Source organism: Ctenopharyngodon idella, chromosome 7 (assembly GCF_019924925.1).
Source record: "Ctenopharyngodon idella isolate HZGC_01 chromosome 7, HZGC01, whole genome shotgun sequence".
Classification (NCBI taxonomy): Eukaryota; Metazoa; Chordata; class Actinopteri; order Cypriniformes; family Xenocyprididae; genus Ctenopharyngodon; species Ctenopharyngodon idella.
The window spans coordinates 5,664,141-5,690,128 of NC_067226.1; the positions used below are offsets into that span (position 1 = coordinate 5,664,141).

Below are 25,988 nucleotides of genomic sequence, written 5' to 3' on the forward strand. Positions count from 1 at the left end.
AAATTATTACTGTTTTGTAATGTAATCTTTGCCTTAGAATGGCTCATTTTCAGCAACAGAAAAGGGCACGAGCAATTTTAATATATTGCTCATCGTTCATATTAAAAAGAAAATGTGAAAATCGTGAATTCTGGTCCGTGTCTCTTGCCGTAATACGTCAGCTGCAAACGATCACGTGGTTTGTGTTACAACGTTTTGGTTACAATGGTGCGAAAGATGTCTGTTGAAGGCTGATTCGCCAGTCAACATTTGGAAATATCGTTGGAAGAGCTTCCCTTTTGTCAGTGACTGCCAGCACATTTAGCCGAGTGGCATTCCCACCTACCGCGCCTAATTTGCCGTCATAATGCTGAATTTCTGTCCTGAGTGTGGTTCAAAGTTACAGCTTGGGTTCAAATTCTGTCCTTCATGTGGTGGAAGACTCCCAGAAGACTCGACAGAAGCTGTAACTTCACAGCTATCCGAGCTACATCCATGCTCTGTGCTGTCATCTCTGAGCGCCATGGAAGGTAAATATGGGTTTTAGTTAAACCTTATTTTAATTACATTTGTCCGAAATGTGTCAGAAAGGACTACAATTTGTTGATCAAAGAGGCAGAACAAGCTGACTAAATATAAAAAAGCAGACAGGCTAAGAAAACAACATGGTCATGCCATGCAGTAATGCTATGAACATCTTAAATGGATTCATGTCTTCATCGTTACTTTAATACGCAAGTACGTTACATGACTGTTTCGTGGACCAAGTGCTTGCTGGGTTCCTATCTGCAATTAAAAAAAAAAAATGATTTATTCATGTGAATCTAGGTGACATCATGGTCCAGATTTCCATTTTAACCCATTTGAACACTGTTAATCTGACTCAAAACTAGAGTTGTCTAGTAGTAATGGTTTCAAAGTGGGTTTAATGTAACATCAGCATTTAACTGAATGATTGTGTCATATCTATGCAGTACATCCTTATGATATAGGTTAACAAGACAAACCAGACATCTTTGTTTTTGGGAAAAAACAATGACTCTCTCAAAGTAATCAATAACCCTGAAATATATTTTAGCTTAGTTTATTTATTTGTTGGTTTTTTTGTAAATGCCATGATGGTCACTTTTACTAGCAGAAGTGTTTAATACACTAAAATGTTGGGGGTCAGTAAGGATTTTTTGTTGTTGAAATGAATACTTTTATTCAGCAAGGATGCATTAAATTGATCAAAAGTGGGATTAAAGACATTAATAACATGACAAAAGATTTATAGTTCAAATAAATGTTATTTCGAACTTTATATTCATCAAAGATGAATACGTCTTCCCTATTCAACTTACGGTAAAAAAACGTATATTACGTAAAAAAAAGAAACGTATATTTTGTCTCCACTATATGGAAAAAAAATCCTGGAATATTTTCCTCAAAAACCTTCATTTCTTTTCGACTGAAGACAGAAATACATAAATATCTTGGATGACATGGGGGTGAGTAAATTATCATGAAATTTAAATTGGAAAGTGAACTAATCCTTTAAAATAGAAACGTTATTTTTAATTGTAATTTTTAATTTTAATTTGTAATATTTCATGATATTACTGTTTTTATTATGTTTTTGTTCAAATAAATGCAGCCTTGGTGAGCATAATAGACTTTCAACATTCAAAAGTTTGGGATTTTTTTAATGGTAGTGTATGCATGCATAATACATGCAAGTCTGTGTATATGCCATCTGTCTGAGTCTCCTTTATGACTCCATTTGCTTCTTTTAAAATGCGTACCGGCAACACAAAAATCCAAATTTTTTTTGTAGTAGATTCTGCTGGAGACTCCTCACAATCTGCACTGATTCGCCCACCTTTGCGTTCGACACGGCGAAAGACCTTGAGTAGCACAGCCACGGACTGTATAGGTGGGTCTGAGGGAGTTGAGTGTTTCCTTAGTAGAGACAAGGGCTTTGTAGACTTGCTAGAATTTGTGTGAATGAGGACTGCTTTATTTCAGATCAGAAGTCTCTGCCTTCTACTCGAAAGCGTAAGACATCCCCCCTGGTGAAAGAGGAGTCCATAATAACCCAAACCCCAGGTAGACACACTATGCTGTAAATCGCTATACATTATCTTCTAAAATAGCATGTTTTATTATAGCCAAAAGTAATTAGAGCAGATGTTGCTGTTATTTCACAGAATAAATGTCAAAAATGGTCACGTTATTATTACTTGTATAGAAGTTTTCTGCTAAATGCATGTCAACAGTGTTATAACATTGAATGCTGCAGGATTTTGTGTGAAAGACTTTTGTGTTATCCCAGATAAGAAGTTGTTGAAGTCTCCTGGAAAAGGAAAAGCATCCCCCCAGGTTAAAGAACAAGAGGAGGCGAAGCAAACTTGTTCGGTTACACTTCAAACTCCAGGTGAGATGTCGTGTACTGGGAAACTCTGGATGTAGACTTTAAATTTAGATTTGGTGTTCTTCTTATAGCTTATGTAATTATAGCAGATATAGCAGTAAATTGCAAATATGACAAGCTCTTATTAATAAACACAAAATTAAGAGATTTTTATTAGTGTGCCCTGAAGTATTTTGTGTGCTGCAATATTTCAGATAAGACGCATTCGATGTCACCTCGAAAACATAAGGCTTCCCCCCAGGTTAAAGATGAGGAGGCAAAGCAAACATCTTCATTTCTTCAAAGCCCATGTAAGATGCACTATATAGAGGACAAACTGCTCAATTTATATCGAAAGATAATACATGATATCTAAAAGTGATTACATCACATTTCTTTATTGTGTTTCATATTAAATGGCTTCATTTTGTTGTTATGTGGGTTTTTAGCTAAATCCAAAGGCAGGAAGCGGGTGTGCACCGTGGAGCCTGTCCAGGAGGGTCTGGTGGTTTGTGACCAGTCAAGCAAAAAGTGGAAGCTGGTTGAACTTCTGTGGCAAACAGAATTAGATCTGACATATGCAGGTAAGTTATTTGACTATCAATCCTTATAGTCCACATTAATGGCATGTGTGTGAATGTATCCATCTATGCATCTTAATTTTTTTCTCAGATGGTTAAGACAAAGATAACAGCAATGCAATAAATGTGGCTAAATATTGTCTGTCTAATCTAGTGTGCCAGGCAAATCAGCATGCAGACCCAAATGAATGCCAGTACATGTTGAGATTGGTGAGTGTTGTGTTCACAAAATGTAGCCTGTCTGTGTGCGTGTGTTTGTGAGGAAGGTCCTGATAACGTTGGGTTCTCTTCCTCAGGGTGCTAAAGAAGGACACCTGTTCAATGAGCAGAACTTCCATCTGAGAGCAGCCAAACCTGATGCAGGTCAGTCATTTTAGCACTTGCAATGGATATATAAAACCCGATTATTGCAGCTGGGCTTATAAATAAACACAACTTTGTTTCTTTTTCTTTTTTTCAATAGTGGAGAAATGGATGAAAATGCACAAATTGGACTTCCTTGGGATTCCATCATGTGTAGGATTTGGTCTCCATGAAGCATATAGGTATGTGGATTTGTGGATCTGTTCAGAAACCTTTATAGAATATTATACTACACTACCATTCAAAATTTGTGGGTTTTGAAAGAAATTCATACTTGTATTAAGTAAGGATGCATTAAATTAAACCTTTTATTCATCAAAGAATTCTGAAAATACATGCCACGGGTTCCACAAAAATGTTAAGCAGCACAACCATTTTTAACATTGATAATAATAAGAAATGTTCCTTGAACACTAAATCAGCATAATATTAGAATGATTTCTGAAGGATCATGTGACACTGAAGACTGGAGTAATGCTGCTTTGCCATCACAGGAATTAGTTACATTTTAAAATATATTCAAATTAGTGCTGTCAAAAGTACCGACTTTGATACCAAGTCAATACTGAAGTTTTAAAAATGTGACGCTTTGAGCGCTGTTGAGCGGATTCGTAAACACCTCTGCGCTTTCCACGTGCTTTCAAACACACCCGTGTGTTGATCATTGTAGCCAATCACAGACATATATGTTGAGCGTGTCAACACAATGGCCAATCAGAGGTGTTTACGAATCCGCTCAACAGCGCTCAAAAGGTCACATTTTTAAATTTCAGTATCGACTTGGTATCGAAGTTGGCACTTTTGATAACACTAATTCAAATAGAAAACAGTTATTTTAAATTGTAATAATATTTCACACTTTTACTGTATTTTTGATCAAGTAAATGCAGACTTAGTGAGCATAAGAGACTTCTTTTAAAAACAAACAACAATTTTACTGACCCCAAACATTTGAATGGCAGTGCATATATAATCACAGATGTCAATACATATTGTTACAGCCGGCTCTTAGGCTGCAACAAACAGGAGACCAGACGCGCCAATTCTTTGCAGAAACATTTATTTTAACACAAAAAAGACATAAATAAAACATAAATAAAGAAACGTTCTAGGGCCGGGCAGGACACTCAGCGTAACGCAGGCCATCAAGCGCCATGCTGAACCAGACGATCATTCAAACAAAGCTCCCACACGAACGATCTCAGTGGCTTTAACTCTGCATCCAACAAGTGTCAGGTGTGTCGGCCACGCCCCCTCCAGAAGGCACCTAAGAATCACACACAACCAAACAGACGCACAGCGTAGACTGGGACATCACAATAGTGAGAAAAGCCTCCAAGTGGAGATAATTCAAGACATTACATTGTGGCATTACATTACAAAAATGGTTTAACATTTAGAATGGTCTTTTATTTCCATATCATTGAACATGGACTTATCATTGTCTTTTAGCCAGCAGCAATTCATTTTGCAATCGAGTTGTCAATTTGTCCAATGAAACAGTGGGATGTTTTCACATACAGCACGTTTCCACACCCCATCTACTTTTCTTGATGTTGGTCTATGTACATGTGCAGACTGATGCCTTTGGTTGTTGCTTTGCATTTCACTGATTTCCATAGGCTTGTGTCGTGAGTGTAGAGAAGTGCATTTAAAGATTGTACGTAAAGATAAAAACAGTTCAATAAGTATGACCTCATTGTGGAATCTAATTGTATCCGTGTACACTTCCCTGTAGGTTTTTAGTTTTTCCCAGCATAGGCCAACCACTGCAGACAGTCATAGATGAAGGGACCAGTTCTCTCTCTGAGAAGGCTGTTCTTCAACTTGCACTACGACTAGTGAGTGTACCATTGAATGGCTTAAATCTCAGATTTTTTGGTATTGCTCTAGCTATGCCATTCTATGAAACAGCACAATATATAAGATGTGTATTTGTTTTGTAGTTGGATTCACTTGAATTCATCCACGAGAAGGAATATGCCCATGCAGACATCCATGCAGGGAATATTTACATCAACACTGACAGTCACACAGAGGTCAGTAAGCATGTCTCTTATGAACCGAATGTGGAGCTTTATACATTATTAAAGTGTTTGTTGTGTTTTGTAGGTTTTCTTGTCTGGCTTTGGTCACGCGTTTAGGTTTTGCCCTGGTGGAAAGCATGTGGAATACCGACAGGGTAGCCGCACTCCTCACCAGGGTAACATCAACTTCATCAGTGTGGATTCTCACAAGGGGGCTGGTAAGTGTCAGTTGTTCATTGCGTTATTTACATTATCCATGTCAGAAAGCAAGTCTAGTTTGCATGTCTATGGGTGTTTTGCAGGTCCTTCTCGTCGCAGTGACCTGCAGTCTCTAGGTTACTGTATGCTGTGTTGGATGACAGGCTCACTACCCTGGAGTCACCTCTCTCAAACAAGCTCTATTGCTGCAGAGAAGGAGAAGTAAGGAAAAATGCAAAACCACCTTAATCAGTGGCTGGTTACATAAACTGCTTAGACTAGTCTTACAGGTTAGTCGTTCTTTTAAATTGGTCATTACTTTTTTATATATATATACAGGTGCTGGTCATATAATTAGAATATCATCAAAAAGTTCATTTTTTTTATTATAAATATTTTTAAAAATGAAACTTTCATATATTCTAGATTCCCTACATGTAAAGTAAAACATTTCAAAAGTTTTTTTTTTTAAATTTTGATGATTAGAGCGTACAGCTCATGAAAGTCCAAAATCCAGTATTTCAAAATATTAGAATATTTCCTAAGATCAATTAAAAAATGGATTTGCAAAACAGAAAAGTTCAAGTTCTTTAAAGTATGTTCTTTTGTGCACTCAATACTTGATCGGCAGGACATATTACAGCAAATGACTTGCTCCTAGCACAAATTACTGCATCAGTGAAGTGTGGCATGGAAGTGATCAGCCTGTGGCACTGCTGAGGCACTATTGAGCCTTCAGATCATCTGTATATTGTTGGATCGACTGTTTCTCATCTTTCTCTTGAAAATATCCCATAGATTCAGGTCAGGCATATTGGCTGGCCAATAAAGCACAGTAATATCATGCTCAGCAAACCACTTGGAAGTGGTTTTTGCACTGTGGGCAGATGCTAAAGTCCTGCTGGAAAAGGAAATCAGCATCTCCATAAAGCTTGTCAGCAGATGGAAGCATAAAGTGCTCCAAAATCTCCTGGAAGATGGCTGCATTGACTTTGCACTTGATAAAACACAATGGACCAACACCAGCAGATGTCACAGCCCCCCAAATCATTATTGACTTCAGAAACTTCACACTAGACTTCAAGCAGCTTGGATTCTGTGCCTCTCCAGTCTTCCTTCAGACTCTGGGACCATGATTTCAACATGAAATGCAAAATTTACTTTTATCTGAAAAGAGGACTTTCGACCACTGTTCACTGTCCAGTTCTTTTTCTCCTTAGCCCAGGTAAGATGCTTCTGACGTTGTCTCTGGTTCAGAAGTGGCTTGGTAGTCCTTTTCCTGAAGATGTCTGAGTGTGGTGACTCTTGATGCGCTGACTCCGGCTTCATTCTACTCATTGTGAAGCTCTCCCAAGTGTTTGAATCGGCTTTACTTGACAGTATTCTCAAGCTTGCGGTCATCCCTGTTACTTGTGCACCTTTGCCTACCCAATTTCTTCCTTCCAGTCAACTTTGCATTTAATATGCTTTGATACATCACTCTGTAAACAGCCACCCCATTCAGTAATGACCTTCTGTGACCTCCTCTCTTTGTGGAGGGTGTCAATGATTGTCTCCTGGACCATTGCCAAGTCAGCAGTCTTCCCCATTAGTGTGGTTTCAAAGAACAAAAGATACCCAGAATTTATACTGTAGGGATGGTCATATAATGAAACTCAAATGTAAATATTCTAATATTTTGAGATACTGGATTTTGGACTTTCATTAGCTGTACGCTCTAATCAACAAATTAAAAAAAAAAAACTTTTGAAATGTTTTACTTTACATGTAGGGAATCTAGAATATATGAAAGTTTCATTTTTTAAAATAATTTACAATAAAAAAATGAACTTTTTCACGATATTCTAATTATATGACCAGCACCTGTGTGTATATATATATATATATATATTTTTTTTTTTTTAGTTATTTAAAGGATTAGTTCACTTCAGAATTAAAATTTCCTGATAATTTACTCACCTCCATGTCATCCAAGATGTTCATGTCTTTCTTTCTTCAGTCAAAAAGAAATTAAGGTTTTTGAGGAAAACATTCCAGGATTCTTCTCCATATAGTGGACTTCACTGAGGTACGTGTTGAAGGTCCAAATTGCAGTTTCAGTGCAGCTTCAAAGGGCTCTACATGATCCCTTCCGAGGAATAAGGGTCTTATCTAGCGAAACAATTGGTCATTTTCTAAAATAAAAAAAATATAAAAAATGTATATACTTTTTAACCACAAATGCTCATCTTGCACTGCTCTAAGTCTGCAAAGACTAAGTCAAACGGCCTTACAAAAAAAGGTAAAACAACGATGTCAGACGATTTTGAAGTTGGAGGAGACAATTAGATGAAGTTTTTCACCCTACCGCAGTACTTCAGTCTACGTCACACGTGACCTTTCCAACGTGATTATGTAATGCATGGCGGATCGCAGAGCACTGCAAGACAAGCATTTGTGGTTAAAAAATATATATATATATATTTTTTTTTTTTTTAGAAAATGACCAATTGTTTCGCTAGATAAGACCCTTATTCCTAGGCTGGGATCGTGTAGAGCCCTTTGAAGCTACACTGAAACTGCAATTTGGACCTTCAACCCATTGGTAGCTGTTGAAGTCCACTATATGGAGAAAAATCCTGGAATGTTTTCCTCAAAAACCTTCATTTCTTTTCGACTGAAGAAAAAAAGACATAAACATCTTGGATGGCATGGGGTTGAGTAAATTATCAGGAAATTTTAATTCTAAAGTGAACTAATCCTTTAAAAAAGAAGACTTCTAGTTCGATCGCCACAAGTAATGAGCCATGAGCTGCAGACAAGGTGCTTTACTCCAGGGGAACGGTTCCTTCAATGAGTGTACCTTTAGTCTCTTTAAATACAACATCTTAATCTATATTACATGCATTTAGAATCATAAAGGAACACAATTTTCATGAATGAAAACTTACCGCTTTACAGAGGAAAGACTACAGTTATGTCAATGTGCTTTAATGTGCAATGTTTTCTGCCTGCCTATAGGTATGTTTCTGACATCCCTGGACTTCTGAGTTGCTGTTACAAACAGAAGAAAGCTTCAAGTGAGCATTCATTTTTTCTATTCTTGTCATTCTCATGTGTTTAATACCAGTGAAGGAGTCAAAGTAATGTGTTTTCTGTGCAATTTAGGTGCATTACAAGAATATCTGTCTACTGTGATGACCCTGCAGTATACCGAGAAACCAGATTACACCCTTCTGAAAGCTGGACTTCATAAGAGCTTACAGAAAATGGGTGGGAGTCTGAATGAATCACTGAATCTGCAGGTACATGTACTTCCATATTTAAACAACTGCTACAAGCTTATTTGGAAGATCCTTCTTTAAAATTTTGAATACGTAATTATGGGTATCATGTTTCAACTTCTTTATTGTTGCTATGAATATGAAACTGTTTCATTCTCACATATTTCAAAACTGCGACAGCTGTAAAAATACAGAAATGATTACAAAATTAAAAAATAATGGTCCTCATTACTGGGAAGTTTACTGTTGTAATTACAATTTGAAGGTGTGCATGTGCAACTTCCAAGTCAGCAACTTGTATTCTTGCCGACAGCAGGTGAAGGAAGTTGAATTCTCAGTCTGACTTTCCTTTCTCCCCCCACAGGTGAAACCATAATGAGAAGAGTTAACAGGTGTGAAATGTTGCTTTTTTATTGTTTTATGGAATGTTTAAGAAAGCTTTTATGTTTTTAAAAGCAACTTTTATTGCAGTTTTTACAATTGTATTACAGTGCAAACTTTGCATGCTTGTTTGCTCTCATTGATTGAGTTTTAATCACTGTGATTTATGTTATTATTGTCTTTTAACATTTTTAAAATAAATAGTTTAGGTTTTTATTTACTTTTTTTTTTTTTTTTTTTTTTTACAATAAATAATTTCTCCCTGGTCTTGATATACAGTTTACATTACATTTCAATCCATCAGTGTCAAATTTTTGTTGTAGGTTTACACTTTACAACATGCTCATGTTATAAGGGAAGTCATATTTTTCTTTCATGTTTTCATAAATTGTATCGTACCTTACTAAAAATAAACAGCAGTAACAAAAACTTGTTTATCTTTGTTTTGTTTTTTTATCATCATTGCGCACAAATACCACAAGAGGGCACCAACGATTCGAATGTACATGATTGTAACGGAACTCAAATCGCCTGGTCTATTTTTCTACACGGAACGAAAATAAAGCATCAATGTTCAATAAGGGGGCGCGAATAGTTCAACCGTTTGAACTCGTTTACTGCATTTACAGTAGTGGACAGTTACAGATACACTAGTTTACCAATGAATCCACCAAAGATAAAACGTCGTCGAATGGCGGAGCTGGAGCCGTGGATCGAGAAACTCATCCAAAACTACGGCCAAAGCCAGTGTGAAACAACTGTAAAAGCAAACGTTGTCGGCGTAAGTAGTTTTTATGGGTGATCATATGTCTAGAATGTTGTGTCAATACTTAAGTGCGACTGTGTTTTGGTTAGGTGTGTGACATATCAGACTCGCAGCGGACGGAGCACACAGATGCCTGTATGCTGTTCTTGTCCGATGGGAGCGCGGTCATTCCCGCGGTGCTGAGCGAAGCCGCATGGGAGCGTCTGCAGGAGTGAGGGACCTATTAATCCTCTGTTGTGACACCACTCACTACACACCTGAGCCCCTGTTTTTATCTAACTCATCTGGATAATCGGGCCCAGTGAAAATCAAGCTAAAATAAAAACACTTTAGCTGTTACAAGCACAAGTTTAGGGCTCTGCTCTTCTGCCTTGCAGCAGATTAACTGTTGCCTTGAATTTTGTACTTGCATGGGTGAATATTAGAGATCAACAGGCACTACTTTAAGTTTCAGCGTGATAGTAATGAAATTCAACTCAAAAATTGACAGAGTTTTGTTCTCTCTGTCTTCAGCTTGGAGGAGATGGAGACCTTCACAGGCCTGCACAATGCTATTGTATATGTACGCAGCTTTGAGCTGAACTTCGACATGAACCCTGATCTGGTATGTTATGGTGTCCATCTTTTGGTCCCAAACTCTAAACATTTTCCTTTTGAGTACTAAGATATCAAGGACTTATTTTCTGGCCATTGCAGTTCTTGGATAGAGAAACAATAGTGATATACTGATATATTGCAAAAAATATGGCATATAATAACACTCATATAGTGCCATGCTAATGCATTTAAATTCTTCTTGTAATTGTGATTGTTGCAAAGATGTTAATAATCTTTATTGATTTTCAGAGTCCTTTTTTAATTTAAATGTGGGAGGAATTCTGAAGCATTTAGCTGAGGTTCAGCTTGATTGTGGTATTTAGTATTTAGTGAATTGGAATTTAACATATTTTCAGTTTAAAAAATGAGATCAAGCAGTTAATAACTGGCTCTACCATACTGCTTTGGGCCCCTTAGGGCAATGATTCTCGACCGGGGCCCACTACTTAAAATGATTCATTTTTAACTCATTTTATAAGTTTGATAATTAAAAAGAAAGCCACTGATTCTCGACTAGTTAGTTAGTTCACCCAAAAATGAAAATTCTGTCATTTATTACTCATCCTCATGTCGTTCAACACCCGTAAGACCTTCATTCATCTTCGGAACACAAATTAAGATATTTTTCATAAAATCCGATGGCTCAGTGAGGCCTGCATTGACAGAAAGACAATTAACACTTTCAAATGCTCAGAAAGCTACTAAAAACATATTTAAAACAGTTCATGTGACTACAGTGGTTAAACCTTAATGTTGTGAAGTGACGAGAATACTTTTTGTGCACCAAAAAAACAAAATAACGACTTTATTCAACAATTCTAGTGATGGGTGATTTCAAAACACTGCTTCATGAAGCTTTGAAGCTTTACGAATCTTTTGTTTCAAATCAGTGGTTCGGAGCGCATATCAAACTGCCAAAGTCACGTGATTTCAGTAAACGAGACTTCGTTACGTGATAAATGTTTCGAAATTTCAATGGTTCACTACTGGGGCGCGTGACTTTGGCAGTTTGATACACGCTCCGAACCACTGATTCGAAACAAAAGATTCGTAAAGCTTCAAAGCTTCATGAAGCAGTGTTTTGAATTCGCCCATCACTAGAACTGTTGAATAAAGTTGTTTGTTTTTTTTGTTTTTTTTTGGCTCACAAAAAGTATTCTCATCGCTTCATAACATTAAGGTTGAAACACTGTAGTCACATGAACTGTTTTAAATATGTTTTTAGTAGCTTTCTGGGCACCTGAAAGTGTTAATTATCTTGCTGTCAATGCAGGCCTCACTGAGCCATCGGATTTTATGAAAAATATCTTAATTTGTGTTCTGAAGATGAACGAAGGTCTTATGGAGGTGTGGAACGACATGAGGTAATTAATAACAAAATTTTCATTTTTGGGTGAACTAACCCTTTAAAGTTAGGGCCGTCCTAAGCATGGGGCGGGGCCCAGAGCAAGTTAGAGGAAGTAGGGTCCCCCCTCAATCGGTCCATTTGCGATTGCCTTCCGGTGGTTGTGGGAGGGTGGTCCCCTTGGGCCGTTCGCTGCAGGGTCTGGTGCAGTCGCAACAGTTGCACCGCCCTAAGGACGGCCCTGATTAAAACATAAAAAAAAAATGATATTACCAAATGAAAAGTTTATTTGAATGTTGTTGGCTTGTTAATTCCAGACAAAGTCATCAGAAATCTTTATGTATTAGATGCATGTTTCTGTTTCATTTTTTTTTTTTTTTTCAGGCATCTTGCCAGTTTTACTTGAAAGTCAATCAAATGAACACCATATGCATCGCCTCAAAGCGCCAACAACCCCCTAGCTGGCAAGTCATTGATCTCTCTAAGCATGCGCAATGATGTGTCCTAACTGCACTGAATCATTGTCAATTAACCTTTGTTAATCTCTAATCATCTTTCATTATCTTTCAGTACAACTCTCGAATCAGTCAGAGACCAGATCGTAAAGACGTGGAGGTGTGTTGACCTTATTTATAGCATGTGTGAACACGTACATATTACAGAGGACTGCAGTGTGTTTTTAAGTTAGTGTTAATTGTATTGCTCTCTGTCAGATCCCGCAGGGAGGGTTCAGTAAGTTCAGCCTCTGGTAAGTGTCACACACACTCTTTCTCTTTGTCTTCCTTTGAATAGCTTGCATATACGCACACCTTTTTCATTGAACTGTAAATGCCTGTAATTTGGATTCTTAATATCCTTTATAAAGCGAAAACCCATGCCGCTTCACAGAAATTATAAAGATGTGCATTATGTACCTAATTTCCCAGGGGTCTCACTCTCATCTCTATTGGAAGTGTGGCACAATGACATTATAATAAATATTCTGAATGACGCAACGGAGAAAATAACCATGTCTGCAAAATATTGTCCAAGTGTGGCGACGCCAACTCACTGGCACCGAGAGAGGCTTCACTGGAGGGTGAGGCTGCTTCCTTGGCAACTTAAAGGCACCAGCTGTTGACCAGACAAATTATCATTGCGTATGGGTGTGTGTGTGTTTTTTCCAGGGACAGGAGCAGTTCATTGTCCCCGTGCCTTTTCTTCTCCTCCCGGAGGAACAGAGGGAGCTGATGACAGCTGATCCCAGTACTGTCTGCTGTCTAATTAATTGCTTTTTTCACGACAACCCTCTGGGCATTCGACCAGATTTTACAGTGCATGTGGCGCACTATGTATATGTGTTTTTGTCTTGTGTACGTGAATGTGTGCAGGTGCAGAAAGTGAGAGTGAGACGCCAAATGGCTTGGCCCCGCCCCCTGAAGAATCGCATCCAACCACATCGATTGCAAACCAAATAGTGGCCACTCAGGACAATATAAGGGACTCATGTCCAGATGAAGGACCGTCTACACTGATACACACAAGACCAGGTGAGATTTTACAAAAGAAAGTCAGTGCTGTTTCAGGTAGATGATGTGTTATTAAACTCATCCCTCCGTCTCCCAGAGGTTTCGTGTGGAACAGGGGAGCTGCCTGGGGATGGAGAGAGCCCATGGGATATGTTCACACAAGAGCCAGCTCTATTAGGTAGACGTTCCACTTCAGACTCAAATGGTAATTTCCTCTTTATGTAAATGTTTAACATACACAGAATAACAGGACATCATTTTAATTGTGTAATAGCTAACCAGGCAGATAAGCGTAAACAGCATACACTCCAGGACTTATTTTTTTCATTTTATGTAAAAAAAAAACAGTGTTTGTGGTATGTAAAATCATGCTCATCCCCTTCACTCTACCTTTGATATCCTTCCATCTGAGCATAGACTCAAAATTCCTATGGCTAGAAGAGATATATACTAAAAATCATTGTTCCAATGGCAGTGATTATTTTAAACTGCACTATATATTTCTTTTAATTAAAGTCAGCATGAAACGGAATTTGCAATCGTCTTTTCTTCCCTATTGTGACGTATATCCGAGTGAAACGGCTTCTCAAACAAGAAAAATGTTGGGCGGGACTTGATTTCGTCCATCAGGATTTCATTGGATCATTGAGGTTTGCTATTGCTGTGATCTCATGTGAGTGACAGGTTGCCCCACCCTCATCATCAAAGAAGAGAAGAGATGTCACTGCAAGAGGGAGGGGAAGTTATTTTGTTTAAAGATTACGTGCGCACATGAGATGTGCTTGGATAAATCATTTATAATAAATACTGCAATATTTCATAAAAAATGTCAATTTTGATTTCATGGTGACAAAATGTGTCAATGTGTAAGAATTTTTGTGGATGTATTTATGGATAATACCACTGTCATTTCTGCTCTGTGACGAACAGAATGGACAATGATTTTTAACTTAACTCATTTTTGTATTAATACAGACCCAGAGCCAGAAAGTCAATCGCTTTTAAAGGAAGTCCCCGCATTGCCTATAGCAACAAGCACCCAAAAACAATTCTCGAAGCAGAACACAGGAGGGATGTCAGTGGACGGCATTACGCTCAGTCAGAGACCGAAGCCGACCCAGTTTAGTCCGTCCCACTCGAGTGGTAAGTCTAACGGCGACCCCAGTCAGGAGCATGACAGAGAACGTGCGGTGAGTCCTCCCTCGTGGCTCGTCCATAATACAGCCCCACCCTCTGAACAGAGGCCCCTAGCATCTCCAGCCGCCAGGCAAAACCCCTCAGCGTTTCCACCTACCAAAGACAGGAAAGTGAGTGTAAATGGTATTAATGATATTTTGCTGTATTCTTGCATTATATGATATGAATAATGCTTTTTTGTGGGACAAATCAATCTCAAAACATATTGAATCCTAATCTACTGTGGATTGCATCAGAAAATCTTTCTACATCATCCCAGTTTCCCTGTTGCAGGTGCACTCAGATGGAACGCCTTTTTCCTATTTGTATCATCCACAGCCTCAGGTTGCCACAGCCCTCACCCATTTCCAGTGAGTGTGACGTGTTCCCTACTGAGACATAATGATTATAATATGGTTTTATGTGATGAACAATGATCTAAGAACTTTGTCTTGCAGTGTAGTACTTACACAGTACCAGTCAAAAATGTGTGTGTGTGTGTGTGTATATATATGTATATATATATATATATATATATATATATATATATATATATATATATATATATATATATATATATACACACTACCGGTCAAAAGTTTGGAAACATTACTATTTTTAATGTTTTTGAACAAAGTCTTTTATGCTCATTAAGGCTGCATTTATTTCATAATAAATACAGAAAAAAACAATAATATTGTGAAATATTATTACAATTTAAAATTATGGTTTTCTATTTTAATATATTTTAAAATATAATTTATTTCTGTGCTGCAAAGCTGAATTGTCAGCATCATTACTCCAGTCTTCAGTGTCACATGATCCTTCAGAAATCATTGTAATATGCTGATTTATTATCAATGTTGGAAACAGTTGTGCTGCTTAATATTATTTTATAACCTGTGATACTTTTTCAGGATTCTTTGATGAATAAAAAGTTAAAAAATATCAGCATTTATTTAAAATAGAAATCTTTAGTAACAATATGCACTACCGTTCAAAAATTTGGGGTCAGTAATTTTTTTTCTTTCTTTTTTTTTTTTTTTTGAAAGAAATTAATACTTTTATTCAGCACGGATGTGTTAAATTCATAAAAAGTGACAGTAAAGATTTATATTTTTAGAAAAGATTTATATTTTGAATAAATGCTGTTCTTTTTAACCTTTTATTCATCAATGAATCCTGAAAAAAGTATTTCCAAAAATTTCCAGGTTCCAAAAAAATATTAAGCAGCACAACTGTTTCCAACATGTTTCCAAAATTTCCAATGATTTCTGAAGGATCATGTGACACTGAAGACTGGAGTAATGATGCTGAAAATTCAGCTTTGCATCACAGAAATAAATTATATTTTAAAGTATATTCAAATAGAAAACCATAATCTTAAACTGTAATAATATTTCACAATATTATTGTTTTTTCTGTATTTATTATTAAATAAATGCAGCCTTAATGAGCATAAGAGACTTCGTTCAAAAACATTAAAAATAGGTAATGTTTCCAAACTTTTGACCGGTAGTATATATATATATATATATATATATATATATATATATATATATATATATATATATATATATATATATATTAGTGCTGTCATTCGATTAAAAAATTGTTTGTAAAAATAACTAATTAATCACAAATTTTTCTGTAATAAATCACGAATAATTCATACTGATATTGATGTACTGATTTTCTTCTCAATTTTAGCAATTAATTATAGCCATTCAACATTACAGTATAATTAAAAGCTATCAGTTTTTACATTTAATAGGTTTTAAAAAATAAAACAACTTGTAATTTAAGTGAACTTAAAACAATCTTCACATTAACCCATTGTAATAAATATAACATTTAGCTGTGCCTTTAATATATCAGGACTCAATGCTAAGTTTTTTTAAAAAAAAAATTTATTACTGGCCCTGTCGATTCAATTCAATTCACATTTATTTGTATAGCACTTTTCACGATACATATCGTTTCACAGCAGCTTTACAGAGAATGCATGTCGGTCCAGTTCAGACCGGCTAAAGTGCGCAAAAAGGATATTCAACAAAACAGTAAAGGACCGTAACTCTGCCACTATTTTGTGTGTTTTTGTCCGTTCAAGCACGAAAGAGAACTCAATGCGGCACTGGCGCACATAATATATATGTTATATATATTAGTAATAAGAATTAGTAATACTTATTAGTAATAAGAAGTAATAATAATAAATGTTTCTTAAGCACTAAATCAGCATATTAGAATGATTTCTGAAGGATCATGTAACACTGAAGACTGGAGTAATGATGCTGAAAACTCAGCTTTGCCATCACAAGATTAAATTACATTTTAAAATATATTAAAATAGAAAATAGTTCATTTAAATTTTAACTTTTTTTAAAAACTGTTTTACTGCCTTGGTGAGCATAAGAGACTTTTCAAAAACATTTAAAAACCTTACCGACCACAAACTCTTCAGTAATAGAGTGTATGTGTGTTCATTATTAAAATTCATTATTAGGCACAAGTTTTTTTTTAATTATATTAACTAATTAAGTATTTGATTTAAAAGTATTTGCCTTTAGATCAAGATTGGGTGAAACAGTTTTGACTGCTAGTGCACCTGTTGTACACTTTCTTGGTGCGAAATCTGAATACCAGATCAGCATTGAAAAATCACAACAGCATTAGCTAGACAGCGGCTATAAGTGTGTAACATTAGCAGTACAGTATGCAGAGTAAAAACCAAACCACCTAGGAATCAAGCTAACATCTTTCAGCTTTTTCCTAAGCATTGTTACCCCTTATATTTACTTACCTGTGTGTGTGTGTGTGTGTGTGTGTGTGTGTGTCCCTAGAATCCCAGGGCATCTCATACAGTGGGCGGTGCGTTATCTGGGGACCTCTGTCTGTGCAGATGTCAACGATGAAGCTGGTTCATAAGCCATTACCTGTTACCTCAAATGACATGATGCTAGTTTTTTTGTTGTTGTATAAAACAGTTTTTTTTGTATTTAAATCTCGGATTTAATCCAAATAAAACACTTTGTTAATGTATGCTGCTGTCTAAGTGTGAGTTCAGTGGTGTCAATTGTAATAAATGTTAATATTCAAATACTATGATCTGTGTCACAATTTGTATAATTTAATCACAATTTTACTTACGTAACCATTTTTATCTCTTTTAAGCCTTAATGCCTTTTACCAAGGAGAAACTTTGTCACAAAGAAATGAATAAAGGTGGGCATGTTGCCAAAACACTAGGCACAAAATTGCAAAATAAAAAGAGGATGGTGATTTGCCTTACACAATGATGGTTAATACTAAATTATACATCTAAAAATGAGGCGATAATCTGTTGGTCATGTTTGTGTTTACAAATAAATGTCATTAAATAAAAAGGATCAATGAATATGCACAACCTACATCAGTGATACTAGGTGTGACTGAAAACTTACTGACTGAATATTCAAGCATGTCACAAGTAGTCAGACATGCCCTTATGATTGACTTATTTTTATTTTTCGTTTTCATTGTTATAAAGATGTGAATGAACATTGAATATTTTTTTGATAGTCGACAGTAATAAAAAAGAAAAAATTGTCTTAAAAAGCAGCTCATGATCTTATAAATGCATATATAGTTCGTTTTTTGGACATGAGATGAGAATATTATTTCAAAGGGTTTTCAGAGGAACTGTGCGCACAGTTCCACAGCTGACCTGGAGGGGCAGTAACGATCCAAAAGCGGCTCTGACTGAATCCGCACGAAGAAGAGCAAAGGAAAAGAAAACAAAAGTCCCCCTGGGTTTATTTCACTCATGGTCCTGTCATGCCACCTAAAAAACGACAGAATGATTCCGAAACGGGTAAAAAGAATAAGAAAGAGAAACGAGGTGAACTCGCCGCAATTAACTCGGATATGAGAGATCACGCTGTCCAGAAAGGCATGACAGACGCATGGCAGAGGAAAGAGAGCTACTCTAATGGTATGTATGCCCACCCACGTGACACACTGAGCTTACATTACTTCAGCAGTCATTTAAACAGTTACTGTGAGCAGAATCTATTTGCTTTTCAGAAGTGAAGAAAAATAGTTTGTCCATTTGTCATGTCTGTGAATCCCTCCTTTCTCTGGTCTCTGTCCAGGTAATATCCACCTGGATTGTGAACCCTTCCCTCACTGTCAGATCACTCATTTCCTGCAGAGTGAGAGCTTTGTTGAAAGTCTGCAGGCAGAGCTACTGCAGCTGAATTTCAACAGCAAGTCAAATGACTTGTACAAGTTTCAACAGGTATCAATCTGAATCAAATGTATATTTTGTAAAGAAGTTGGTGGTCAGTACTGAAGTCTGTTTTTTCTGCAGTCAGATGATCTGAGAGAGAGAAAAGAACATCATATCTCACAAATAAGGTGCGTCAGAGTTCAAGTTAGTTTCTCTGTAAGAGTTTCTGTATTTATTTTGCTCATGTGTTGTTTGTTGGAATCTCAGGTCTGTGATTTTTGGGGAGTTTCGTGTTTGGTTGTCGGAGGTGCTGCAGGTGGATCTGGAGGCCACTGTTGATATATCCTGTGCCAAGTACGATCATACGGGTAAACCATCTTACAACTTTTCAAACAATCACTGGGGTGTAGACGTGGAGATGATGTGCAGCTGGTACTCTCAGCGGGTTTCATGACGTCTATCTATCCCTGCTCTTTTGCAGATGTTTTGCTGTGCCATGATGATGAGCTGGAGGGACGAAGAGTTGCATTTATCCTTTATCTGGTACCTCCCTGGGAGGTGAAAGATGGAGGGACACTGGACCTGTTCAGCACTGATGGTGTGTGATTAAAAAAAAAGCATAAATTATGTCATTTTAGCTCCCACACTGGGAAAAAAAAAAAAAAAAAAAAAAAAAAAATTCTTTCTCAGTTTTTGTCTTGTTTTCCAGTAGAAATATCTAAAGATTCTTAAATCAAGACACATTTCCCTCAGAAGCAAAATGACTTGAGTCTTGTTTACTGAAAAATCCATCAAAATTAGGTGGGTTTATGCTTAAAACAAGAAGAAGAAAAATCTGTCAGTGAGCTGACCCCACTAGCAGATAGATTTTTGTCTTATTATATTATCTTATTTTAAGCATAAACTCAATTTTGATCTGTTCACAAAACAAGACTTAATATCTTGTAATTTTGCTTCTCAAGTAAATGAATCTTGATTTAAGAATTTTCTGATATTTGTAATGGAAAACAAGACAAAAATACTGAGGAAGATTTTTTGCAGTGAAAAATGTGTGTTCAGTTTAAAATATTGAATCAACATGAAACTGTTCATTTTTCTTGAATTAAGATTTACAACAAAAAGAGCAAGTTGTTACATTTTTATTTTTATCTTTTTATGAAAGATAAGAACAAATATTTTCTTCTTTGGAATATTATGTACTGATGAATCATGCATGAGGACAGTGTACGTTTATTTAATTGTTTGTTTGTTTACTAATTATAATTTCGTATGTTTTACAGAACACTGTCAGCCAGTGAGTGTTGTCAAGTCTCTGCTTCCTTGCTGGAACTCTCTAGTGTTTTTTGAAGTGTCCCCGGTCTCCTTCCATCAGGTAGTCAGAGTCATATTATTTTTTTATACTATTATAGTATTTATTAATATTTTGATTGATTGTCCAGTCATTAATGATTTACATCTGTTTTGATGAAATGAACTGTTTAGGTGGCAGAGGTTCTTTCTGAGGAGAAGTGCCGTTTATCTCTGAGTGGATGGTTTCATGGCCCCTCCCTACCAAGACCCTCGCGCTACATTGAACCCCCAGTTCCCCGTCACACTCATATCCCCAGAGATGTAAGTCAAGTTAGCGTGAGAGTGGTGCGTGACATGGCCATATGACCAAAACTCACCTGTATTTCCTCTGTCTGAAGCACAGTGTGTTTATGTGTTATAGGAGAGTTTGCTATTTGAGTGGGTGAATGAGATGTACCTGGATCCACGCTATCAGGCTCGGGTACAGCAGGAATTTGAAGAGAATTCAGAGATTTGCTTGCCTAGTTTCTTACAGGTTAGTCATCATCATAATTATAAATTGCACAAAAATGTTCAATTATTTTTTAACGTACAGTAGTACACATACAAATGTACATCAGTGTATGGTGATGCACTGTTACATGCTTAGGAATTGTGTGTGTGTGTGTATATATATAAAAAACTATATATATATAAACTGTGCCAGAAGAGGCTTTTATAAGGCTCTTTTTGTCTGTGCTGTTGTGGAGGTCCATGTATAATTGATGGAAAGGAGAAATTCCTGTAGATGTGAAATTTAGTGACATCCCACTAGAGGCATGTAGGCAAGTAAGTTTTAAATAATTAAGTGTTTAAGTTATTTATTTATAATTTTGCACATGTAAGAGTCACATTTGCAGACACTGCATGGAGGAATATGCTTATATTGTGCCATATGCACAATACCAACAGAGATGGTTCTAAATTACAATAAATATGCTAAAACATTATTTTTCATATGCGTTAATGGAGCATATTCAACTTCTGTTTGTTAACATTAGCATTTTTAAATCTAAGTTAATGTTTCTACATATACTAATATATTTTTAAAGTCGACACAAAATGGAAATTCACCCTTTTTTCTAAATGCATGTTATTGATCTTACTGTGGGTCATTTATTTTTATTTTAACCAGTTTTATTTTTAAAAAAACATATTTGACCTCATAATTTTTAATTAAATTGTCTAAACTCGACTTTCCTGGGACACAACAGACTTCTGTCTGGTGATGTATGGCAGACTTTTCCATCATTTAGTCAAAAATAAATCCCGCCTCTTTCTTATGACCGACCGCAAGCTTGCATTTAAAACCGCCTCCGTCCAATCAATAACCGATGGATTGAACAAAGACTTCGCCCCTTTTTTTTATTTTTATAACGTTTCGCTCGGATGTACGTCACAATAGAGGATCTGCCACTACTTCCGTTACATTGTGACTAACGTTTATAAATTATACAAGTTGTATAAATTAACATTTAGTTAATTTTGAATAAGCTTATCTAGATTAATAAATGCTGTTGTTCATTGTTAGTTTAAGATAATGCATTAACAAATTGAATCTTATAGTAAAGTCTGTTCGTATTAATGAATATCTGACTTTATCAGAAACTATTACACACTTACATGTATCTATAATGCTGATTTTCATTAATTCAACTGTCAGGAGGAGAAATTGAGGCAGGTGCGCAGTGCACTGCAGTCGTCTGAAATCCAGTGGGAGAGGAGGGGGCCACCCAATAAGAGGTGAGATCCAACCCACCCGTCTTTTGTGTGATAATATTTCAACTATTAATTTCTTCCTGTCTCTGCAGGTTTTATTTTCTGGTAAATGTCATGTGATTTGTTTATATGCTCATGTACTAATGACTGTCACTGTGTTTAGGTGTTATGGTTGTGCAGATATGCAGAGCTTCCCATCTTGTGTTCAAGAGTGCTGGGAACTCCTCTCCTCTGAGCCGTTCTTCATCCTCTTATCCAACCTTACCGGCCTCAGTCTACACTATATGTGCATGAATGAGGATGAGAGCGAAGATGGAAAGAGCGAGACAGAGAACAAAGATGGAGAAGGAAATACACAAGCAGGGGGTTCCAGTGCTGATGCCGACGCTTCGTCAGCTGAGAAGAAAGATAAAGGTGATCAGTGTGCGCATGTGTTGTTTCTGCAAAGATAAGTTTTTACATCTACAGTAATTTACATGTGTATTCATACAGGACCGCCTACATGTGTAGGAGAACTGCGTCGCTGGGCACATGGGGACTACACATTGCTACATGACTCTGTCAAAAGAGAGTATGCATTGGATCTGCAGCTTCACATGGGCTGTGCAGGTACGTAATCTTGACATGTATGTGTGTTCAAAATGTCCTAATTACTATTCGTTGATTAGTGTCTTCAGTTGTGATTGGGATCAGAATAGTAAATAAAAAAGTGCAAGTCCATACGAGTCAGAAATCAGTCTTTTTTTTTTTTTTTTTTTTCAGGGTGGAAGGCGGAGTTTGGGGGATTTACATCCTATATTGCACATGATGAAGATGAGGAGGTAAGTGTTGTCATGTTTTCACTTGAAAGACTCATTATATTGTAACATATGCATACCCAGCAGGATTAGTGCACATTATTTATTCTGTTGACACTGTGTTTTCTTTAGCTCCTCACAGTGTATCCTGAAGATAACTCCCTCGCTCTGGTCTACAGAGACAAAGACACCCTCAAGTTCATCAAGCATATCAATAATAACAGCTCCAGCCACCTTTCTTCCCAGAATACCACAGCATTCTATGACTTCTCTTTTAACTACTATGAATGATGAGAGAAAATCGGATGTTTGATTGACTGATTGTATGTGAGATTGTGAAAGAAAAGCGCATTGGTCATACATTTCAGATCAATTTGAGTTTAATATACACAGAAAAATACATTTGAGATTCAAGAGGCACATTCATTTTTGAATGTGCAAGTATTTCCATCCCAACTACAAAAAAAATCTGTGGTAAATTTGATGCTCAAAATTAAATGTAATCATTTAGTTGTTAAAAGAGCAACTGTGCTTTAATGTTAAGTAAATGTTTAATAATAAACATTTGAATAATAACATTTGTGTTTATTTGATTGGGCCCATTTTGTTGTGCCATAGAACTATAACAAGTGAGTTCCGAAAGTCTAAAAACATTAGTGACAGTTTCTTTTTTCATTCTTTTCCAATTTAGAGATAGTTCCCCGAAAAGAAAATTCTGTCATTATTTACTCACCTTCATTACTCATGTATGACTTATTTTTTTCTGTCCTTTCATTCTAAACCTGTATGCATTTCTTTATTCTGCGGTTAGGGCTGAAATGTCTTTGTTTTTTGTCCATACAATGGAAGTCAATAGGCTATAATGTCAAAATATCTTCAGTGTTTTGCAGAAGACATTTGGAATGACATGAGGGTGAGTAAATAATAACAGAATTATATTTTTGGGTGTAATATCCCTTTAATACAATTTCATTAGTTATATTTGAGTGCAGTTTAATTGAAAAATGTACATGATTTCAGAATGTCTTGGTTGTGACAACTGCACTCGGGCTGCTTGAACAAAACCTAATGATCATGTTCTCCAGCATGATTTGATGATGATCCAAAAAGCATCTTGAACTTACATGGAAACAAGAACATCTGACATCTGTAAAAGTTCACATGATCGGTGTCACAAATTTGTTACTTGATTATACCTAAAATTAGTGCTTTGTTTGAAATGCTTTCAAAATCATAAAACTTTATTTCCCGATTTAAAAAATTCAATGTTGTCTCAAGACTTTCAGAACCCACCAAACAAGAGACTCAGTGCATCCCAATACACTATTAAATTCAATTTGCTTGAGAGCATTACTTTAGTTTTGTACAGGTCCAGGGGTGAGGTTCTTTACGTGTTTTGAGAGTGTATCTTTTGAGATTTGGACAGTTTGTGATGAACGCTGTTATCACTTCTTGTGAGACCACACAATAACAGTGAAACTCTTGGAGCTTGACGCACTGCTCTGCTAAAGCTATCAGCGCAGAGTTTAGTTCAGAAGATGCGGTTGTCTGGAGCTCCAGAACCTCTAGCGTGTTTGCGTAACTCTGCCCGACTATCCGAACCTCATCCAACAGCAATGTGAAAGTAAGCAGCCGAAGACATCGAACAGGGATGCTGGGCTGCAGTGCCCCCGAGAAGTGCAATTCGGGCAGGGTGTGGTCAAGCTCAAGTTCCACCCAGAGATGTGGGTGTCTCAGTTTTAACTCTACCCATATCTGGTCACAGAGAGGCAGGGTGTATTTGAGTGAGCGCTCGCAACGAAGCTCTAGTTTCTTTAGTGCTGGTCGTTCTGGCAACATGAGATCTTTAAAGACATCTTGTGATAGACTAGCTTGAAAAACTCCAAGAACATTGAGTGACCGGCAGCACTTCAGCACTTGCCTTAGCGTCTCTGCGTTGACGCCACACACCAGAGAATGATTATTGATGTAAAGACTTAGAAGAGCAGGGCAAAGCATGGCAACGCTCCTGACGAAAGAGTCGCTGAGGGTGAAGGGTACTCCCTTTAGGTCAAGCATGGTTAGGGACGACCCATTCGTGAGTATGTCCACTAAGCCTTGCTGTAGGTCCTGTCCAGCATAAAAGAGGGGCGTGTTCCCCTCACAACAGATGGAAAGTCCTTCCAGCCGCCCATCACCCCTGGCAACTGCCTGCCGCAGCACCCACAGTGCTGTTTTGCGATTGGCTGGATCGATCAGACCCATTGTCAGTTTCAAATTTCTGACCAGTGGCAGAAAAACAGAATATCCGTCAGGGACACTGGTTCCTGACTCACACCTAAGACAGAGATAAAATATGTAAAACAAAGCAAGGCATGCATCATTTCTTAATGTTGTTTATTGTTTTATATTATTATTATGAAGAGTTTGTGTAGCTCATGTGACAAAATTCTATGACAATATAGTAGTGTATGGCACAAAGTCTTCACTAATAACACAATATGCTTTTATTACCGTTGAAAAAACCAGCATATGCCGGTTAGGTATGTTTTGAAGCATGGAAGCTGGTTTGAGCTGGTTTATGCTGGTTCTTAGCTGGCCATGAGCTGGTTTAAGCTGGCCCTAGCAATTAGCTCCAGCTCAGGACCAGCTTCGAAACATACCTAACCAGCATATGCTGGTTCTTTCAACAGGTAAATGTTCTCACACCCCAGAATTCTCACATTAGTTTCCTCTACAATTTCAGAAAATCATAACAATGTCTCAAACTGTGCTCTGATTTGCCATGATATCACTCTGCAATCAAAAGTAAGAAATTTTAATATAAATTCAAACATTTCTCATCAAATAGGGTTATCTTTCTAGTTATAAAGTCAACTCTGGATGTATTCTTATTATTTCTCCTAAGAATTCTCAGGAGAAACATGTGAGACAAAGTTGATACTTGCAATATAATTAAGATCTCCATTACGTCTCCCAAGATACGAAAGAGCAACATCTTAGTAAAATGTTTCTCTGGGAGGGTTTCCTTGTATCTCATGGATTCTTACCTGACTTCAGTATCTTTCCATGAGCTTGGATGTGTCATGATATTAGACCAAGCCTTACAAACAGTAAATGCATTGCATTTGTCCTGCAAATGCAGGAAAGAAAAAATATGTGCAAGGATCTCTTCTGGCAGGTCCATTCCATTCCCAATCGAGCCCAGTCAGACGCCCGTTAAAATACGCTAACAAAAAGATCCTAACCCAGGACAGTTCGTGTTGAGTCTGCTGTCTGCATGTCTGTCAACTTCAAAATATATATATATACGTTCTCAAACTTCTGTACTTCCTCCTGCGTCACGAGTTCCGTTGTTAAACACAGCGCTGAACATAG

The 25,988-nt window shown here is 36.9% G+C and overlaps 4 protein-coding genes across 8 annotated transcripts; 3 read left to right on the top strand and 1 right to left on the bottom strand.

Annotated features, from left to right (window-relative positions):
• The first annotated feature begins 143 nt into the window (after positions 1 to 143).
• On the top strand, positions 144 to 9,426 carry vrk3 (VRK serine/threonine kinase 3). Of its 3 annotated transcripts, none has more exons than XM_051898861.1 (16): positions 144 to 509; positions 1,799 to 1,894; positions 1,987 to 2,067; positions 2,294 to 2,395; positions 2,587 to 2,682; positions 2,821 to 2,955; positions 3,107 to 3,162; positions 3,249 to 3,315; positions 3,416 to 3,497; positions 5,054 to 5,156; positions 5,262 to 5,354; positions 5,428 to 5,560; positions 5,645 to 5,762; positions 8,541 to 8,599; positions 8,688 to 8,824; positions 9,168 to 9,426. In XM_051898861.1, the coding sequence occupies exons 1-16, from the start codon at positions 347 to 349 to the stop codon at positions 9,177 to 9,179; spliced, it is 1,533 nt and encodes a 510-aa protein (XP_051754821.1). In that variant the 5' UTR covers positions 144 to 346; the 3' UTR covers positions 9,180 to 9,426. The 3 variants fall into 3 exon arrangements, with proteins under 3 accessions (XP_051754821.1, XP_051754822.1, XP_051754820.1); XM_051898860.1 differs by having other exon boundaries at positions 145 to 509; positions 1,796 to 1,894; XM_051898862.1 differs by lacking the exon at positions 1,799 to 1,894.
• Positions 9,427 to 9,692: 266 nt separating this feature from the next.
• acd (ACD shelterin complex subunit and telomerase recruitment factor) lies at positions 9,693 to 17,681 on the top strand. 3 transcript variants are annotated; one of them, XM_051898855.1, is made up of 13 exons: positions 9,693 to 9,965; positions 10,040 to 10,161; positions 10,464 to 10,554; positions 12,277 to 12,356; positions 12,463 to 12,507; positions 12,606 to 12,640; positions 12,819 to 12,970; positions 13,059 to 13,137; positions 13,263 to 13,421; positions 13,498 to 13,605; positions 14,376 to 14,707; positions 14,857 to 14,947; positions 17,420 to 17,681. In XM_051898855.1, the coding sequence occupies exons 1-13, from the start codon at positions 9,846 to 9,848 to the stop codon at positions 17,590 to 17,592; spliced, it is 1,587 nt and encodes a 528-aa protein (XP_051754815.1). In that variant the 5' UTR covers positions 9,693 to 9,845; the 3' UTR covers positions 17,593 to 17,681. The 3 variants fall into 3 exon arrangements, with proteins under 3 accessions (XP_051754815.1, XP_051754817.1, XP_051754818.1); XM_051898857.1 differs by having other exon boundaries at positions 9,695 to 9,965; positions 14,871 to 14,947; XM_051898858.1 differs by lacking the exons at positions 9,693 to 9,965; positions 10,040 to 10,161 and adding an exon at positions 10,241 to 10,364.
• Positions 17,682 to 18,309: 628 nt separating this feature from the next.
• On the top strand, positions 18,310 to 23,205 carry ogfod1 (2-oxoglutarate and iron-dependent oxygenase domain containing 1). Its single transcript, XM_051898859.1, has 13 exons — positions 18,310 to 18,549; positions 18,710 to 18,855; positions 18,928 to 18,974; positions 19,054 to 19,154; positions 19,268 to 19,384; positions 20,067 to 20,158; positions 20,269 to 20,397; positions 20,498 to 20,611; positions 21,779 to 21,858; positions 21,998 to 22,248; positions 22,327 to 22,443; positions 22,597 to 22,655; positions 22,764 to 23,205. The coding sequence occupies exons 1-13, from the start codon at positions 18,393 to 18,395 to the stop codon at positions 22,920 to 22,922; spliced, it is 1,569 nt and encodes a 522-aa protein (XP_051754819.1). The 5' UTR covers positions 18,310 to 18,392; the 3' UTR covers positions 22,923 to 23,205.
• On the bottom strand, positions 22,994 to 25,952 carry fbxl8 (F-box and leucine-rich repeat protein 8). The gene is made up of 2 exons (XM_051898866.1): positions 25,661 to 25,952; positions 22,994 to 24,948 (listed from the first exon to the last, which is right to left on the bottom strand). Exons 1-2 carry the CDS (start codon positions 25,795 to 25,797, stop codon positions 23,982 to 23,984), a joined length of 1,104 nt encoding a protein of 367 aa, XP_051754826.1. The 5' UTR covers positions 25,798 to 25,952; the 3' UTR covers positions 22,994 to 23,981.
• Between the last annotated feature and the right edge of the window lie 36 nt (positions 25,953 to 25,988).